The sequence below is a fragment of the Colobus angolensis genome, unplaced genomic scaffold, assembly GCF_000951035.1.
Source record: "Colobus angolensis palliatus isolate OR3802 unplaced genomic scaffold, Cang.pa_1.0 Scaffold7, whole genome shotgun sequence".
NCBI classification, from domain to species: domain Eukaryota; kingdom Metazoa; phylum Chordata; class Mammalia; order Primates; family Cercopithecidae; genus Colobus; species Colobus angolensis.
The window spans coordinates 11,987,177-12,005,776 of record NW_012120709.1 but is presented as its reverse complement, the minus strand read 5'-3'; the positions used below and the strand labels follow the sequence as shown (position 1 = coordinate 12,005,776).

At 35.7% G+C, this 18,600-nt stretch overlaps 1 protein-coding gene across 6 annotated transcripts in view; it reads right to left on the bottom strand.

The window, feature by feature from the left end:
- Positions 1-17,299, bottom strand: part of GRIA4 (glutamate receptor, ionotropic, AMPA 4) — a 371,925-nt gene extending 354,626 nt beyond the window's left edge. For 3 of the 6 annotated variants that reach the window (XM_011926652.1, XM_011926649.1, XM_011926653.1), the window contains exons 1-3: positions 16,488-17,299; positions 15,832-16,009; positions 14,483-14,641 (exon numbers count right to left, since the gene is read on the bottom strand). In XM_011926652.1, the coding sequence (XP_011782042.1) occupies positions 14,483-14,641; positions 15,832-15,919 (247 nt within the window). In that variant the 5' untranslated portion in view covers positions 15,920-16,009; positions 16,488-17,299. Of the gene's footprint in view, positions 1-14,482; positions 14,642-15,831; positions 16,422-16,487 lie in introns of those variants that run through there. The other 3 variants (XM_011926651.1, XR_001000109.1, XM_011926650.1) reach the window with 3 other exon arrangements.
- Positions 17,300-18,600: the final 1,301 nt, after the last annotated feature.

The following is an 18,600-nucleotide window of genomic DNA, read 5'->3' as shown; positions in this document are numbered from 1 at the left end:
GGCTTTGTGTCAATTTTAAATGTCCCAGCTATCTTGAGTGACTTAATATTCTCTTCATCTTTACCACCAAAATTAGCTAATTTATTACGTAAAATTGTTATCTCAATTTGTTTTTCTCCGACTATTAAGATTAAATATACTTCACAGTTTGTTTACTGGGCTTATTTATTTGTTCCAATGTGAATTATTTGTTATATATCTTCTGTCCTTTCTTTTCAATCTGAGTGCCGGGTGTATGTGTGTGTGTGTGTGTGTGTGTGTATGTGTGTGCTTTCCTTTATCCAGTGTAGTTGCATTGAAATATTTCCCCAAGATTTCACGGCTCTTATGTTTGTTTTAGTTTACAAGGTTTACCAGTGTAGTGAAATGGCAACTATTATGAACAATATGGAGAAATTTGATCAAATTAATTATTTTTAAAAGAATCCACATGTAACTGCCCACATGTACCTAAAATGTATTCATTCATATCCTGGCATCATCCCACATCTATCCTATATCACAGCCTGTTCTGCATTTTAATCAGAAATGTAGATAATCATATAGTAAAGAGTCCAACAGAATTTAAAATAGTTTATAGCTAGTTGAATTAAGATTGAGGATGGTCTAGATGTTTCCAAACAAATTAAATTTTAAGAGTGAACATAAAAAACGATCTCTCACTGTGAATTTTTAAAAATGTTCTATGGAGAGGTTAGTTTGTAGCAATTCGTGTGGAAAAAGAGCAGAGTGTGAGCATAGACTTAACAGGAACCAATATAGTGATGTAACTGAATAATTAAGACCCAAATAATCTTGAGCTACTCTTTATATGTATAATGCCTAAATAGTTGGAAGTAATATTCCCATCCAGACAGATCAGGTTAGGCCATAATCATGAGTGTCAGGAATGTGGAGTTTAATTCTATACTGATCCTAACAGGAGCGTATTGTGGGAGTTCATTTCAGTTATTATATTTCAACAAAATTTCAGTAAGTTCAGGGGACAACCAGAATGCCAGAATTTGGATGTTAAAGGTTTTAGAAACTATGTTATGTAAAGAAATGTTATTTAGCTTGAGAAAGCACTAAAGGGATGTGTGATACCTGTTTTTTAAAAATGTGATGAGTGTGAGTCATAAGAAGAGTAACCAGATTTGTTTTGTGTTATTCAATTCTGGCTAAGAATTTGTTGTTATAGATATCCAATCAAGAAACAGTCTCTCTCTCTTTCTCCCCTACTTCCTCCAACAAACAGTCTGCAAACATATGCGTACAGAACATTAATGTTCCAGACACTGTAATAGGCCCTCATGATAGAGTTTTTAATATGGTATCATCTTCGTTGTCACGGAACTCACAGTCTAATAGTGTTGACAGGTTATCTATCTATCTGCCTATATATGTCTGTCTGTCTGTCTGCCTCTCTCTCTGTCTCTCTATCTTCCAAGGCGTATACAAGATACAGAGACTACCAAAAAGGAAATTTGATTATTTAAACAAAATCTGACCAACATCTGTGTTGAATGGGATATCACATAGACATTTTTAAATTTATAATCACAGTATCTCTGTGCTACTTTCCAAAAATAATGTGCATAGTCTAAAGATATATATATTCTATATGTAATACTTGTATACATATGTCTTACATATACATATATAAAATGATTTTAGAAAAATCAAAGACGTAAAAACAACTAAAAATGTTTAAAATGAGGAATAGTGTTATTACTAAATAGTAAACTTGGAAATGAGCTTCCTAGTTGTCAGAGAAGATAAAGTAACATTTTGACTTAACAAACTTCCTATTAAGAAAGGAGGAGACATGCATGTTTTTTTGGGAGGAAAAAAGGGATCACTTTGTATTGATGTTAAATTTTTGGAACAAAAAGAGATGAATTCCCTTTCAAACTTGCCTAGGAAAGACTGTATACATAGTTAAAGATTAAGTAATTAACCAAGGATAACCTAATTTCAAATAAGGAGGGAATAAAGGGTTATGAAAACTAACAAATTGCTCGTGAGATTTACTATAGAAGGTGCAATGTAGATGATCAAGAACTGAAAGGAATAACGTCATACATCTGACTCTAACCCACTCTTTCCAAGAGCTTCCTAATTCCAAGAAGTGCTGAGGAAGCAGCCAATGTCTGAACAGATGGGATTCTCCTGAGTGTGCTTGCTAGTTCACCTGGGCTTCCCAAAAGGGCTTTCTCCTACTTTGAAAGTGGTTTGTATAAGCATTTTCAATTTATTTTTTCAGCAGACACTAAATGTTATATGCACCTAGAATTTATCTTCTATCAGATTTAAATTTATCAAAGTACAATCTGACCAGCACAATGTACGTCAATTTGCATTAACAGTCCTAACTTCTTTCTTCTAGGATATATTTTCCTTATACTCAGCTCATATGTTAAATTGAATTTAACAGGAACAAATGAGAAAAAATGCTTAAGATAAACAAAATATGTAACATTTATTTTGGATCTACTATCCCACTGTCTTCATATCCTTCACTTGACTTTTCACTAATATAACACAGGAAAAGTGTTAGCTATTTGAAGGATACCCCAAAGATGAATGAAGAGAAAACTCACCACCGATTTCTCATTCATTTATTCAAAGATATTTACTGATTCCTATTTTGCACCAAACATTGTGAGAGGTTATGAGGACAGAGTGTTTAAAAAGTAAGACACAGCTCTGTAAGTTTTTATTCTAATGAGGAATATAGATGATAAATAGGTAAACAAATATTTGGAAATAATAGTTACAGATTGTGACCAAAAAAAGCCAAGATGATCATTACGTTGGCAATTTGATATAGAGTGATTGGTGTTTTGGTGTGGGATACATTAGGCTACAGAGGTTAGCCAGCCAAGTTTTCTGAGATGGTGACATTTAACCTGAGTCTTAAAGGTTCAGAAAACTCTAGTTAGGCAAATAACTGAATTGGAGGAGTCCAATAAAAGGGAATGGCAGATACAAGGGCATACCAGAGTGGACCCCAGAATGGTGAACAAGACAAAGAAGTAGGCAAGAGTCAGTTCATGCAGGACCATGGTAAAGAGTTGGAATTTTATTTTAAAACAATGAAAAGTCATTGGAGGGTTCTAGGTACAAAAGTAACAGTCTCTGATTTATAAATTCAGAAGGGTACCCCTCGCTCAAATATGTTAAGTAGATGGAGAAAGGTAAAAAGCAGAAGCAGGAGATTAATTATGAAATTATTAAAGTAGTACCAATTGGGAATGGAAATTAGAACAACTTTTCGTTCGAGAACAAAAAATAGTTCTAGCCTTTGATCCAGCAATCCCATTTCTGGGTATCTATACACAGGAAAATAAATCATTATAAAGATACCTGCACTCACATGTTTATCACAGGGCTATTCACAACAGCAACATCATTGAATCAATCTAAGTGTTCATCAGTGGAGGACTGGATAAGGAAAATATGGTGTGTGTATATATATATGTGTGTGTGTGTGTGTGTGTGTGTGTGTGTGTGTGTAAAACAATGGAATATTACTTGACCATAAAAAAGAATGAAATTGTGTTGTTTTCAGCAACATAGATGGAACTAGAGGTCATTATCTTAAGTGAAACAAGTCAGACACAGGAAGTCAAATATTACATGCACTCATTTATAAGTGGGATCTAAGCGATGTGTACTCATGGACAATTGAGTTTGGACTAATAGACATTGTAGACTCTGAATAATGGGGGGGGTTGGAGAAGCGTGGATGATAATAAATTACTTAATGAGTACAATGCACGTTATTCAGGTGATGTATACTCTAAATGCCCTGACTTCATCACTACACAATCTATACATATAACAAAATTGCATCTCTACCTCATAAATTCATATAAGTAAAAAAAGTAAAGTAGAACCATTGATTTGAACATGGAGGGTGAAATAGAGATGGAGAAAGTGAAAATGTAATGTATTCTGGAGGGAGAGGCAAGGGGATTTGATCAGGTGGTGAGTGACAATCAGAAGAAAGAAAAAAGAAGGAAATAATAGAAGGAGCAAGAGTATCAGAAAGGAGTAAATAAGTGAAGAACAACAAATAGGAGGGCTTCAGAAGATAAAGAGCAGAATTTCTGTCCAAGCTCAAATTCAGTCAAAAAAGAGCATCGGTTTTGCACAAATGTAGCAGTTCAAAGCACTTTTAAAAGAGCAGCTTATGCAAATAAATAGCACCAAAAAACCTCACAATGATCAGTTTCTAATGTAAGAAAATAAATTTCAGAAGAGTTAGTGTTACAAATATAAAATTAAAAATTATAAAGATGTTAGAAAAAAAGTAGAATAACATTTTTATAGTTGTAAGTCTAGGAATGCCTTTTTTATGCTAACACAACACCCTGAAGCCATAAAGAAAATGAGTCACAAATTTGGCTAAATAAAAATTTAAATGTTTGTGTGGCAAAAGACATCATAAATGAATCTGGAAGCCAAAGGGAAAGTGGAAAAATAATTTGCAACATATATGACAAAGGGTTAATTTCTATAGTATGTAAAACACTCTCACAACTGAAAAAGGAAACATTTGCAAAGGAAAAGAACAGAGAAAGAAGGACACAGATCTGATAAATAAGAGAAAATTGTCTAAGCCTCCTAATTAACCAAAAATGTGTAAATTAAAGCAGCAATGAGAAATCATCCTCACTCATCAGGACAAGCAAAGATTCAAAAAACTGATAATCATTACTGTTGGCAAGTAATAGAAAAAAATTATTCTCACATATTGGTTGTAAATTTAAATAAATTTTGAAAAGAATATTTATTAAAAGCATAAATCTAAATTATTTGATACAGCAATTTCACCTCCAGGAATTGATCTTGCAGGAATAGTCACTCAGGTACAGGAAGTTTTACTGTTGTTTAGTTTGTAATATCAAAGACCTGAATGTAATATCAAAGACCTAAATGTTGATCCCGAGGGGACTGAGTACATTAATAATAGAAAATTCATACCATGGCATGTTATGCAGCAGTACAAGAAAATGAAGCAGTTCTTAAATATCAAAAGAATACCTTTTATGATTAACAGAAATAAACCATTAATAAGATATAGCTATAAAATATTATCTATTAAATACTTTTGTTTCTAGATATATACTAGAAGCTTATGTTTAGAGTACTCTCTGTTTCTCCAGGTCCATACAGAAAAAAAAAGTCTGGAAAGATCTGTAGCAAACTGTTTAGTCTGATTAGCTCCAAGTGCTGAGATTAAGGAATATTCTAACTTTTTAAGATTTCTGAAGAATTTGAAATTTTTACAAGTAAGTGTGAGTTTTAAGATACAAATATAAAAAATGGGAAAATCACAGGGCATAATATATTTAAGGTCTGCTCATTTTGGAATAAACATACCAGCAACAAAAATAAGCACATAGTGATTACAGCTTATAGTATAATTTTTGCTATTTCTGGAAAAACAGAGTGGCTTATTGAAAGAAGGAATATATCTCAAATATTTGTTATCTTTTATTTCTAACATAGCATTAAACTTTTTATTGACAATGTCAACAGTTTTCTTAAGTCAGAGGCACCTGATGATGCTCTAAAACTGAGCAATTTGGAGGTAGTGTGGTGTTCTTTAGGACACTCATCACCATATTTATTTGAAATCCAAAAATACGACCCCCCAAAAAAATAGAAACAAAATCCTTGATAGCTCAGTGACTATCTAAGTGAAGCATTCTGAAAAATAGTTTTGAATATCTGCAGTTATCCCGAAATCAAATAATTTTGCTATAAAAATATGTAGGCTGGCCAACTAATGAAGCATCCAACACTGTTTACATAACAGTTAAAAGAGTCGTTTAGTTGTTTTTACAGTTGGTTGTGTTTATGACATGAATTTGGCAATATAAAGTAATGGGGGTGTTACCATTTAGGATTCTGAAATTTTTGTGCTGCGTTACAAACCACATAGAAAAATCAGTATGTCCATATTTGTTGGGGTAAGTAAAAGTTGTGACAGAGGTAACTTTAAGAAAAGCATCTTGATATCAGAATTAAGAGTTAACCAGCGCCGGGCACGGTGGCTCAAGCCTCTAATCCCAGCACTTTGGGAGGCCGAGACGGGCGGATCACGAGGTCAGGAGATCGAGACCATCCTGGCTAACACGGTGAAACCCCGTCTCTACTAAAAAATACAAAAAGCTAGACAGGCGAAGTGGCGGGCGTCTGTAGTCCCAGCTACTTGGGAGGCTGAGGCAAGAGAATGGTGTAAACCCGGGAGGCGGAGCTTGCAGTGAGCTGAGATCCGGCCACTGCACTCCAGCTGGGAGACAGAGTGAGATTCCGTCTCAAAAAAGAAAAAAAAAAAAAAAAGAGTTAACCAGCGACAGTCACACTGAATGTTGGGCATTTTGTCAATACTGTACTGATCAAGATACTGTGGTATGAATGGCAGGCAAATCCTGTATTGGCTAAGAAAACTGACTTTAAATTCAGATGCCCTGGATACTTTGTCATCTTAGACAAATTTTCTAAGCTATGCAAATCTTCAGGTTCTTCATCTATAAAATGATAGCAATAAAATGCCTACTTTTGAGTTTTGTAAAAACTGAGATCACAAAATCTGGTACACAGTACTCATTATAGTAGTTATTATTATGACAAGAGGAGGAATGAGTTTCAAAGAACAAGGAGTTGTCAGCAATGTCAAATCCTGCAAACTATTCTGAGACAACGAGGCATAAGAAATAACAATTGGATTTACTAATTTGTAAGTCACTGATGACCTTCAAGAACACAGTGTTCCAGGAGTGGTGATGGTAGGGAAAAGTAAATGGTAATAAAAATAGAAAGAGCTGATGTAGAATATGTAACACTTTGGGTAGTAAGAGAATGAATAAAAATTATAAGATGACAATGTGAAAGGCAGAGGACCAAGCCAAGGGGTTTTCCAGCTAAGACACACTGATCATTTTCTATGTTAAGGAAGAAGGTAGTGGAGATGGATTTCATTAAAAAAAAATTCCTGGTTAGTTTCAAGGCTAAAATCTATTCTGCTTCCAAAATGATGAAGATGGGGAATGAAGAGCTTTTTGTTCATCTAATTTATGTGTGGCTCCTTTAGGGCTGAAGTACTGGGCCTTTTTTGTGACTGGAACTCATTGAGAAGCTGTTCAAAAGTTTGATTGTGTCTCTGTAAACACACACACACTGTGCACAAGTACACACAATTTTGCATAAAATTAGGAGAATTCATTGACCTCCTTTAATCTATCAATGAAACAATCCTCTCTCTGAATGGCCCAAAGATCTTAGATAAATTTACCCTCTCTTAAGACTTAAAAATAATTTCGACAAATATGGCTTTAGACTTGTTTACATGATTTAAAATTAACAATTCAGTGAGAAGTCAAAACATTTTCTATGAAATATCAAAAAATCTATTTAAAATGACTTTAAAAAACATAAATATAAAATATAAATAACTTGAAATGTTAAAATTGGCTCAGACATACAATTTCCATATGACATAGAAAATGAAATGGAGATATAACTGATTTCTAACTATATGTGGAATATTTTCCAAATTATTTTCTAATATTCATAAAATTTATATGTGATATATGTGATACATCTGTGTTAACAGACTAGGAAATCGAGACTCATAAGTGTTAAGTAACTTGCCCACGATTAGGCTGCCAATTCAAACTCATCTGGCTCAAAACTCCAGAGGAGATTCTCTCTCCATATCTCTAAGCAAAAGAACATTCTAGGCCAATATATCCAAAAACCTATGTAGTATTAGAATCTTTATGGGGTTGCTTTTTGTTTTCCTGGCCAAATACAAAAGAACATTCTGAAAAGAAAAGGAAAGACCTATGTTGAAGATATTACAATTATCTTTGCAATTCTTTCTTTAAACTCTGCAGTTGTCAACAAGGTTGAGCACTGTTTACTTGATAGTTTCCCTGTCTTTTGGCTTCTATTAAATTACTCTTGCCTCATTTTCCTCTGAATTCTGTGACCCCTTGTCCTCAGCCTTTCTTGTTTTACCTGTTTCCTCCCTCTTCGCCTCAAACATTGGTTCTTCCTAGGGTTTGATTCTCAGCACTCTTTGCACTGCTTCTGCTCTCTTTGGGTGATCTCATTCACTTCCAAGTCTCCAAGGCTCACTGATCATCTGTCTTCAGCTCAGACTGAACTCAAAAGCTCCAGACACACATGTCCAAACCTCTACTGCACATCCCCCTTTGGATGTATTTTTAACACCTCAAAATCAGTAAGTCCATTGTAAAGTCACCCTCCCCACTCAGATCTGCTCCTTCTGTGCGTTGCTTCTTTACTCACTATCTAAAGCCCAAGCCAGAAGACTGGAAAAACATCTTTTATTTTTATCACACTTCCCCTGCACCCTCCCACACAGACATCCAACCAATCATGAAGTTCCATCAAAAATTCTGCATTGGATCTGTGTGCTTTTCTCTTTCCTCCATGCTTCCACTTTTATCTCAGCAGCCATTATTCTCAATAGTATTACTTTAAGACTCAGTCAACCGGTCTTTTTTGTCCCATTTTGTCCTCTTCCAATTCATTCTCCCTCTTGCAACGTAGCCTGTTCTTTATAAATGTCATTAATTGTATTCCAATCATTTATGGGCCCCTCTTTGTATTCAGAAGAGTATCCTGACCACAGCTACATAACCTCTGAGATCTACAGTCCCACCCCTTAGCACACCTCCCCTCCTCCATTCAATACTACTGCCAGACTAATCCATGTTCAATGGCTCAAAGATGCTTGGCTCTCCCACAACTTGGTGTCTCCTCATTCACTGCTCCTTTGACGAGGCATGCTCTCCTTCCTTGTTCTTTTTCAAATGACTCAACTAGATCTTAACACCAGATCATGCAGTGTCATCCTTAGGATGCCATGCCAAGTTTGGTGTAATTATCCTTCCCGTTTCCCTGTCCATCCCTCTCCTAGCAATATTTCTCTGTCATAGTACTTTACCATATTGTACTGTAATCTTTACTGTAATAACTGATTTATCTGTCTTTCCCACTGGACTATCAGCTCCTTAAGGTCAGCAACTACTCTTATAAGTTTTTGTGTTGCCAGCTGCTAACATAATGTCTTGAATAGAGTTGCTCTTGATAAATATGTTTAATGAGTAAATGGATAATTCATTATCTCGTCTAATGAATGAATGGATGATTTCATTACGTAATATGACTTCAGCCTTTGCTCTGTCATTCACTATCATGTGATTCATGAATAAGTTGCCTACAACTGTTTTGCCCTGTTTTCTTCAAAATGTTGCAATTAATTAGAGAAAAGATAAATGGTAATTCCTTTTTCTTTCTTAATTCAGGCAGGCTCAATATAGATGTTATCTTTTCTACACCCTTATGGCCTTCTGGCAAAAGTACTAGGATAGTAGGTATAAGAATTGGTTCAAGCTCTGGCTTTGTAGTCTACTACCAGAGAGTCTTTGGAAAGTAAAGTAAATCCTTTGTACCAAAGCTGTCTTAACTAGAACATAATTACTTTCTTTTCAGACTGTCTCACTGTAAGATTAGCTTGAGGTCAAATAAAATCATATATATATATTTAAAAATATATAAATATATATATAGATACACACACATCTATGGTTTTAAAAAATCTATGGGTTGTCATAAAGTGTAAGGTGTATTGTTATTTATCCTTCATTTTAAAATCCAGAACAATAATAACATTACTCTAATAAGATTTTATCCATATAAAATCTTATACATAGATTTTATCCATATATATATATATATTTCCCAATGTCAGGAAGTAAAATATTTCCTCCTTGAGAAATAACACTTTCCAGATTGAAAAAAATTAGGAATTTTTTTGACAGCTTTATGAAAGCTTCATCCTATGACAACTCTAAAATACATCAAATATATACAAATTATGCATCATTCTATCACTTAAGAAAGACAAAAACTGTAAGAATATGACTCATATCTTTGTCAATCTCAGGATGAAAAATCAAGGTAAGAGAGAAAACATATAAAACTAAATAATTATTTAAAATCAACTTAGAAGCTTGCTACCAATTCAAAACAAGAAAGGTCAATGGGAATCACAGTTGAGTCACATCACTCATTTTCCTAAATGTAGGCAAAGGTCAAATACTATTTAATTCTGGTATTTCTTTACTACCAACTTTGCAGGTCAAGTCATCTGAATTTTATCTTTAGCATGTTTAAGATTATTATATTAGTCCAATGTAAACTCTTAGAATGCCCTTTTAGGACTTCATGATCCTGGAAGAGAAAATGTGCATAAATATTTAAACATAGTTGAATTAAAAAAAAAAATTATGTTATTTAGTACACTTATATTCAGTGAGTTATTATTAAGTACCTACTTTATAAGTGGAAAATCCTGCAGAGCCTACTAAGTTTAGTGTCACATTTTCAATGTATTTAAATTAAGTAAACAACTTTATTTTACATATACTTTACTTTTACAAGTACTTTGTAAAGTACTGCTCATTTTGGATACTTAAGAGTCCACAAATAAATCGTCCACACAGAATTCATATTTAACTTAAAAAAGAACAGCTTTTTCATCATTACTAGGGCATAATATTGGTTCTATTTGTGATTTTTACCTTTTCAATCCATTATCTATTAAACAATTGAATAAAATGATTCTAGCTAGAAAAAGAGAACAAGGTAAAAAATATCACTCTTTAAAACAAGAAAAAATGTTAATCAATTAGTCCTTTCTATCAAAATTTAAAAAGTTGAAAATAGTCTATAAAATTCTATTATTATTTCATCAAGGTGACGATACATGTGTACTTGATCCATTCTATTGGTACTTCCTATTGCCATCTGAGATTTAAATGACTCGTTTCAGAATCTGAATATTTCTGGATTACATTGGACAGGGACTGCCTTTTTAAAGGGCTGATTCTTTTACAGGATTTCTAATGTAGCTGAATTAAACTAATAATCAAAATGACTGAAATATATTTATCTTTTGCAAAATTTGGAGATGGACTAATTTAGTATTTTCGTTATTACTTCTGGTCAAACTGAACATATATCATCCCCAAATCAAAATATTTCTATCCATTAACTATTGAAAAATATGAGAAAACAGCCAGCTTTTGAGTTATCTCAAATTGTTTTGTGTTGGACATATGCAATTAAACTAGCATATTTTGTTATATACCTGTGATGCAACAGTATGACGTTTTAATTAAAGAAGGTTGCCTATATTAAATTTATGTTTTAAATGTCCATTGTGTCATACTTCATATTTCGGATACACCGCAACAAAAATGTATACTTGTAATTACATCTTGAAATTTGACTACAAGGGCTATTACACTCACTTTTTTTTGTTATTGTTATAGGTCATAATTTTGTATTATCTGTATTTCACATAATTTTAGTTTAATATTCATCAAAGTGTGACTTTCCAACAATAGAATAATTGGAATAAACTGTAAGCCAAAATTTTTCCCTCCTCAGGAATGTGGAATTTATACCCAAAATTATAAGTTTAAATTAATTAGGTTTAGACTTATAAGTATGTAAACTCTATACACAGAATAGTTTATCTTACCATAGTATCCTTAGAGCACTAATTTAGTTTTGAGGCAGATGAACCAGCATTAAATAAGCTGTTCTCTAGATAACCAACACTCTTTATTCTTTGTCTTTTTTTTGAGTATACATTCCACAAAATAATTAAACATATAATATACTGTTTAATGGCCCTTATTCACAGAAAGACCAGATCCTGCAGTTTTACAAGGAACCACTGTAGAAATATCATGACTAAAATAAACTTAACCAGCTACATATTATGTCTTCATATTTAATCTAACATTACAAATTTAAAAATCCAGTCCATCTCATGGTGAGGAGTAAGTTTCATGTAAATTCTCTAGAATATTAAATTTCAAGACCTATTTTTACCCTTTTTTACTCAAAGGCATAGAGCTTGATAAATGAGGTTGCCTTATGTTTACTGCTTACATTTTACCTTTAATTAGATTGGAAAATCACGAGTCTGTATGGTCTTGGTCAGTCCATTCAACAAACACCAATCACCTGACCCACACTCTGACTATTGATTTTTTTCCCAAATTCTGCTTAGATTTGCCTTAAGGATGTTCAGCATACTCATTTGTCAAATTAACTTTCCTTTTCTCTGCTAGAAAATGTTTTCTCCTTATTTACAATTTGTTTTCTCAAAAAAATTTTAAACGTACGCAAAATCAATTGTATGTGATTATAACAAATATTAGATCACTAATACTGCATTATACTTGGATTCTAAATAAACAGACTTAAAGTTTACTCGTGTCAATTTTCTCAATCCTTATATGTTAAAGAACAGCATACTCTATGTTTCATATTTTTTCTACTTTTTAATTCTGTATGCAACTTGCTAATATTTATCATGTTTACAAGTCCTTTAGCATTAACACTTGATTTCACATATATTTTCATTACATAAATAAAATAATACTAGTTACAATTATCCCAAATGAGGTTAACAAACAAAAAGGAGGAAAAGAGGATTAGCCTCATATAGTTTACATTGGAAGTCACAATACAAACTTTAGAATATTTAAGATCTTAATTTGTAAAAATGAATCAAAATAAAACAGATATATCTGCCACTTGTAAGGAAATCTTTCAAAATTCAATAATAATAATTAATATTTTAAAATAATTACTATTGATGAAGTACTTTCACATGTATTTGGATCATAGATTATTTTTAAAGGTAGTATGATTTGTACTGACAGAATCTTAGGAGAGACATGAAATAAATACTTAAATAAACAAATAATATTTATGTATTAACAAGAATGCTTTCCTTAGAACTACTTAGAATGCTGACATCCCTTTTAAAACTCAGAACATAAAACTAATAACTGAGGAATTTTACCAAAAGGACTACCCACAAACCTTGTTCTAATTTATGTGTACTTCAGATTAAAAATGACTCCCTTTTGCTTTAATGCAATATTGATTTTATCACCAAATATGTCAAGAGATTTTTAAAAATTAAGTAGCAACTCATAGAATCTATAGCCTTCCTGAAAAACAGTGTAATTCTACACTTTGCAAAAGTGACACATGCTTCAAGCTCCTCATGAAACTAAGTTCTAAAAAGAATTAACAGTTAGACAACAAAAATTAAGAGAAATTAATCATATTATCTGCTAGATGAATTAACAGCCGACACACACAAATTAAATAATTTAAGTTGATGAAACAGATGTCCTCCAGACAAATTTAAAAACACTGTTTTCAATTTCACTAGTTTCTTTGTTCAGTACACTTTCTTGTACTGAAAGAATTTTAAATAAAAATGTACCCAACTTGATACGACAAAAAGGCTTTACAATTCAGCTTGAACATTTTATTAACTGTGAAAACATGTAAAATTTTATGTAGAAACTATTCCTACTTCTTAAAAAATCTATAGTCATTACCTGAATTTATTAATTTAGAACATTGGTAAATTAGCATAGAAATGTGAGGAGGTATTTGAAACATGCACTTCCTTCCAGAAGGAAAAGGCAATACAACTGCTATTGACTGATCATGTTTCAATGTGTTTTAAACTAATATGCAGAGTTGATTGTATTTTTTTTTACATTAAATTATACATTATCCTGGTAAGAGTAGAAGGAATTGTACAACTGCTTTCTTATGGCATTAGGTGAGCTCACCCGTTTAGTTTCATTGTGTGGGATAATAGATAAAGCTGGGTTGCTTGGTGAATTCAGGTGGATGGGAGCCTAATGTGATTTGGCATCAAAGTAAGGATTCATGGAGTTATATCCACAGGATATATGCATTACGTGATAGTAAGAGACATTTACAACTCAGAATATAAGGGCAGGGCAGCCTCAAGTGACATCACCAGATCATCTGCAGCGTCAACCAACCGACTCAAATATATATCCTCGACATCACCACTCCCCTCTTTTTCTCACTATTAGCAAGCTTTCCATGGCCTTCATCAGTGTAAAAGAGCATGTGTCTTCTTTAAATGCAAGACCTATGCTTACTCAAGTGAAAAACAAATAAGAAAAACCAAAGCAACAGAATAAAAAACTAGCTTGAGCACAGTTTTCACTAAATTGACATTCAGATGATAGGAATAACACTAAAATGTTAAAGGAGAATTTAACTTGGATGATCCAGACAGGTAATGAATAAAAGAGAAAGTCAGGAAGAAGCAAAGAAAGGGAAGAGAAGAAAGAAAAGAAAAATAAATTAAAGAAATTAAATTAAAGAACGTAAATAAATTAAAGAAAAGAAAAGAAACCAGCTAAATATCCCGGAGATGAAGTCTTGTTTTCAACTCTGATTTGTCCTGAAACCAGGCAACTGTGGGAATCTTGAAATTCTTTCTAAAAAAAATTAAATAATAACAAAGAGGAAGAGGACTCTATTGCTTGGTTTTAATTCTCTTCTCATTTTTCATAACTTATGTTTTACTTACAGGCATTTGTTACAGCAAAACTGTTGGCTGTCTCAATGTTGTCCACATGAGGTACCAAATTAAAAGGAGCTTCCGACGCATTGGGGCTGGTGTTATGAAGAAAAATTGCTAATCGAAAAGCAGTGTATTCCTGATCTGTGTTTCGGATGAAGAGACCACCTATTAAAAACAGCAGGAAAAGCACATTCAATGTTTCCTCTTGTAAACATTATACCCACCCCAAGCACAGTCAAATCTACTGCCATTCACAAGCACATACAATTAAAGAGCTATACTTGCCACATCTAGGGAGACTGCCCTTTGTCCCTAAGGTGCATGCTTAGTAGTTAGTCTTTAGAGCAGCTCAGCCTTTTCTTGTCCCAAGGTGTCATGATCACAATGACCTCTGAGACCATTTAGTGTATGTTCCTTTCTCTCCCTTGCCCTCCCCCTGATTCCCAGCACACTGCTACATCAGCCACCTCAAGGCATCTCTCTGTAAGATGCATGCAGATGAGCAGAAAAGAGATTTACATTAAAATACGGAAATGAAGGGATATAGTGCCACACAGGGAAGAGGGAAATCAGAAAGAAGAAGTGAACTTTATTTTCCTGCAGCTCGTGGATTCAGCCTAATTAACTCCGTTTTGTGCACAATCCACGAGAAATGATGCAGTGTTGAGGCTGGGCTTAGCTGGAAGAAATTCAATAGCTGCGTCCCATTAAAAGACAGTAGAGGAGAATAGCAAGAAAAGCCAAGGATGGAGGGTGTCCCTGGAAATAGGGTCGAGGTAGAGAAATAAGGGCAAAAGCTTCAAGAAGAAAACAAAATAAAAGGGGAGAAGCTTCCTGGAAAGGGAGCTAACTTTGGAATCTGCTACCCGGTAGCAAGAAAAGGCAGGGAGTGCGGGTGGAAATGTCTTTTTCCCTAAACAGTGTCTTTCTGTAATAGCAAGAAAGCTGCGGCGTCCAGAATGGGAAGAAGTGGATTTTTTTTTTCTTTTTTAAACAAACTCTACATCACTTTACGCTTTAGAGAAAGAGATGAAAATAAATATCATACAAAATACAACCAAATTCCCCGAAGGCTTTCCCCCAACTTATTTCAATCCTACTTAAGCAACTATAGCCAAAGGTGGAAATAGGGCTATGGCTTGAGAACGGATGGGTGGGCTGCCCTGGGTGTATTCCAAAGGAACCCGCACTAAAAAGGAAGTCTTTTTGTAAAGGAGAGGAAGGAAGAAGAGGGAAACAGAGGGGAAGGGAACTGCTGAAGGTTTCCCTGAATTGCTTATCAGCAACTCATTTAACTCACTTTCGGATATCTGCTACAACCAGCCACCTGCACACCCTATCGGAACACACCTTACCTATTTGCACGCTGCTCGGAAAGGCTCCCATGGCGAGTCCCCAAAATCCAGAAAATAACAAGACAATCTGTCTGCAAATAATCCTCATCTTCTTTTCTCCTCTCCCTGGCGCGCGCTCTCTCTCTTTCTCTCGCACTCTTCCTAAAGGCTGTTCAGAGAAGCATTGAAGACGATGGCGCTAAAATTAAAATCAACCAAAAAAAAAAAAAAAAAAGAAGAAGAAGAAAGAAAAAAGGAAAGAGGTTTCGGTGGTTTAAGATTATGACTATTTCCCCTTAGCAATCCATCGCGAGCCGCCAGATTTTTCCCGCAGTCTCCATAGCCTTAGGAGAGGTTTTCTGTCCGGCTGCAAATGTTGCACATGCAAAAGATGGTGGTGGAGCGTCTAGTGGCTGCTCGCAGGGATGAGACATGCGCTCTATCTTTGCCTCACTCGCACTCGCGCTCGCCCCTTGCTTTCTCACATACACACAAACACTGGCGCCGCCGGCGCCGCGGCCGCCGCACGCGGTCCCCAGCTCGCACCAGCCGACATCCCCCCAAGCCTGCACCAGCCCGGAGCAACGCTGCCCTCCTGGCGTCCCCTCCCCGAGCGCGCACTCCCTCCGCACGCCCCTCGCCCACCGCTCGGCTGGCTTCACCCCCTGGGTGCTCACCGGAGCGCCCCAGTCTCCCCGACGCTCCGGAGCCAGTCAGGAGACAGGTTTTCCCTTCTCACCACTCGCTGACTCCCTCCTCTTTTCTTCCTCTGTTCGCAGAGGGACCGACTCTGGGGATGGGCACCCCCAGCGTCCCTCTCTGGATCTTCCTGGCACCTCTGCTTCCTGGCTGCGCTAGGCAGAAAATTGGCCCACGCGCCAGGTCTGCAAGCCCCAATCGGGGGCTCCGGGGGATTAGTACCTCCCCATGCCCCCGGGCCCCTGCCGCATCCTTGCAGGTTCCCGAGGAGGACAGGCTGCCTCCCTCTCCTACAGTCCTGGCTTTCCTCTCAGCCTAGCCCTCTTCTGCCACTGGGCTGCGCGCGGGGTACTCCGGTCCTCGCTGCAGCAAAGATTTCTCACCAGCAAACAGCCCGGGAATCTGGAGAGCCTGACAAGGGAATGGATGAGGTGAAAGGGTTCAGCGAGGGATGGGAGGAGAAAAGACAAGCAGAGGGCAGCCCCGGGCGGATTTAAGAGGCCAGGACCAGGAGAAAAGAATTGGAGGAGGTAAAGATGGGGAAGAGAGCCAGAGAAGTTGAAACATCCTGGGAAGGGGAGGAGGGGGTAAAAGGTTATTTTAAATAACTGACAAAGTTTAGAGTACTGAACGGGATGGGGGAAAGACTGAGAAATGAAAATTGAAAGAGGCCTCTAACATTCTGTTTGAAAGGCATGAAGCAGAAGTAGGAATAAGAACTGTGTGAAGTATAAAGTAGGAAAAGTGATTAAAGATCCGATTGCTTTCTACCCAGTCACCCATTCCGGAGGACCCTATCTTTCTGTGCTGTGGTCCATGGCAGCAGCAGGAGGGACACAGCCAAAGGCTGATAAAGGACCAGAAGGGCAATGCTTGGGGCGGTGGACACAGGTCTGACAGGAAGACAGTGTTTTTCGTGCACACCTCCTCTTGTCTGGGACTCTGTAATGCTCACTCTGCCCCACGCCACCTCCAGGTAGACTTAAGCACTTCATTGATGATGTCAATAGTTGTTTTGACTGGGTAGAAGTGAAAATGAATTATCCTAGAAAGTTTTGGGGCTACAGTCTCACTTCCTCTCCAGAGTCACCTTTAAGATTCTCCTTTCATCCGGCTGCCTTGGGCTGAGCTTGTGCCACACTCAGAAGCAGTCACTGTGGTAGCCGTAAGTGAACAGTTTCTGATTTCCTCTGCATGGTTTGAGATTTCCTGATCTAGTTACTAAATATAATCTCCTGTTCCAATAAACTGTGTGAGAGAATCATTAGAAGGATAGGTTCTCCTTAAAAGTTAGGGAACCTAGGGTGACATCTGCCAGTAAATTTTTAAAAAGAATATAGCAATTGCCAAGGTTGGCCTGATATAATGTTTGAGAATACAATGCTTAAAGTTGAATTCTTGCAAGGGACTTGCACAAAGCCTGGTAACGGCTTTCTGAAGTATGCATTACCTCAACTCCTTCATCAAGACTTTTTATTTGATATCACTGATTACCTGAATTTGTAGTTTATAAATGATATTTTAAAATCCCTGCTAAAACTTGTGTGCTTTTCTATTTCCTAAGTTTGGCCTTTTATTTTTAAAATCACATCTTAAAAAAAAAAATGTGTCTGATTTCCCACTACATTTCACCACAGATTGTTATGAAAAAAAAAAAAAAACGTACTCGTAACTGTATTTTACAAATCATACGTTTGTCATTTTAGTTTGTGAAGTTTTAGTCTTGCAAGTCAAGTGAGATTTGAAGCATTTTTCCTTTTTTAATTTGTCTGCGTTAAAAAACAAGGCTGTAAATAATAGCATTCTGTTTTCTCTTGTAAAAGGATAATAGAGTATGACACATAAAATTCAAGTTCAATTAAAATTTCAAAATCCACCAAACTCATCACTTGCTTGGGTAACTAGTGAAGCTCTTCCTGATCCAGAGGCAACTATTAACTTTAATTCTTCTCAAAATTGAAAGATTTGAGTTTTCATATGATGTAATAGCATCATTGATACAGATACAGGACAAGTTCTTTCCCCACCCCCCCGAACTTAACAGTCATGATAACACCTCGACTAATATAACCACAGATGACACAACTATAT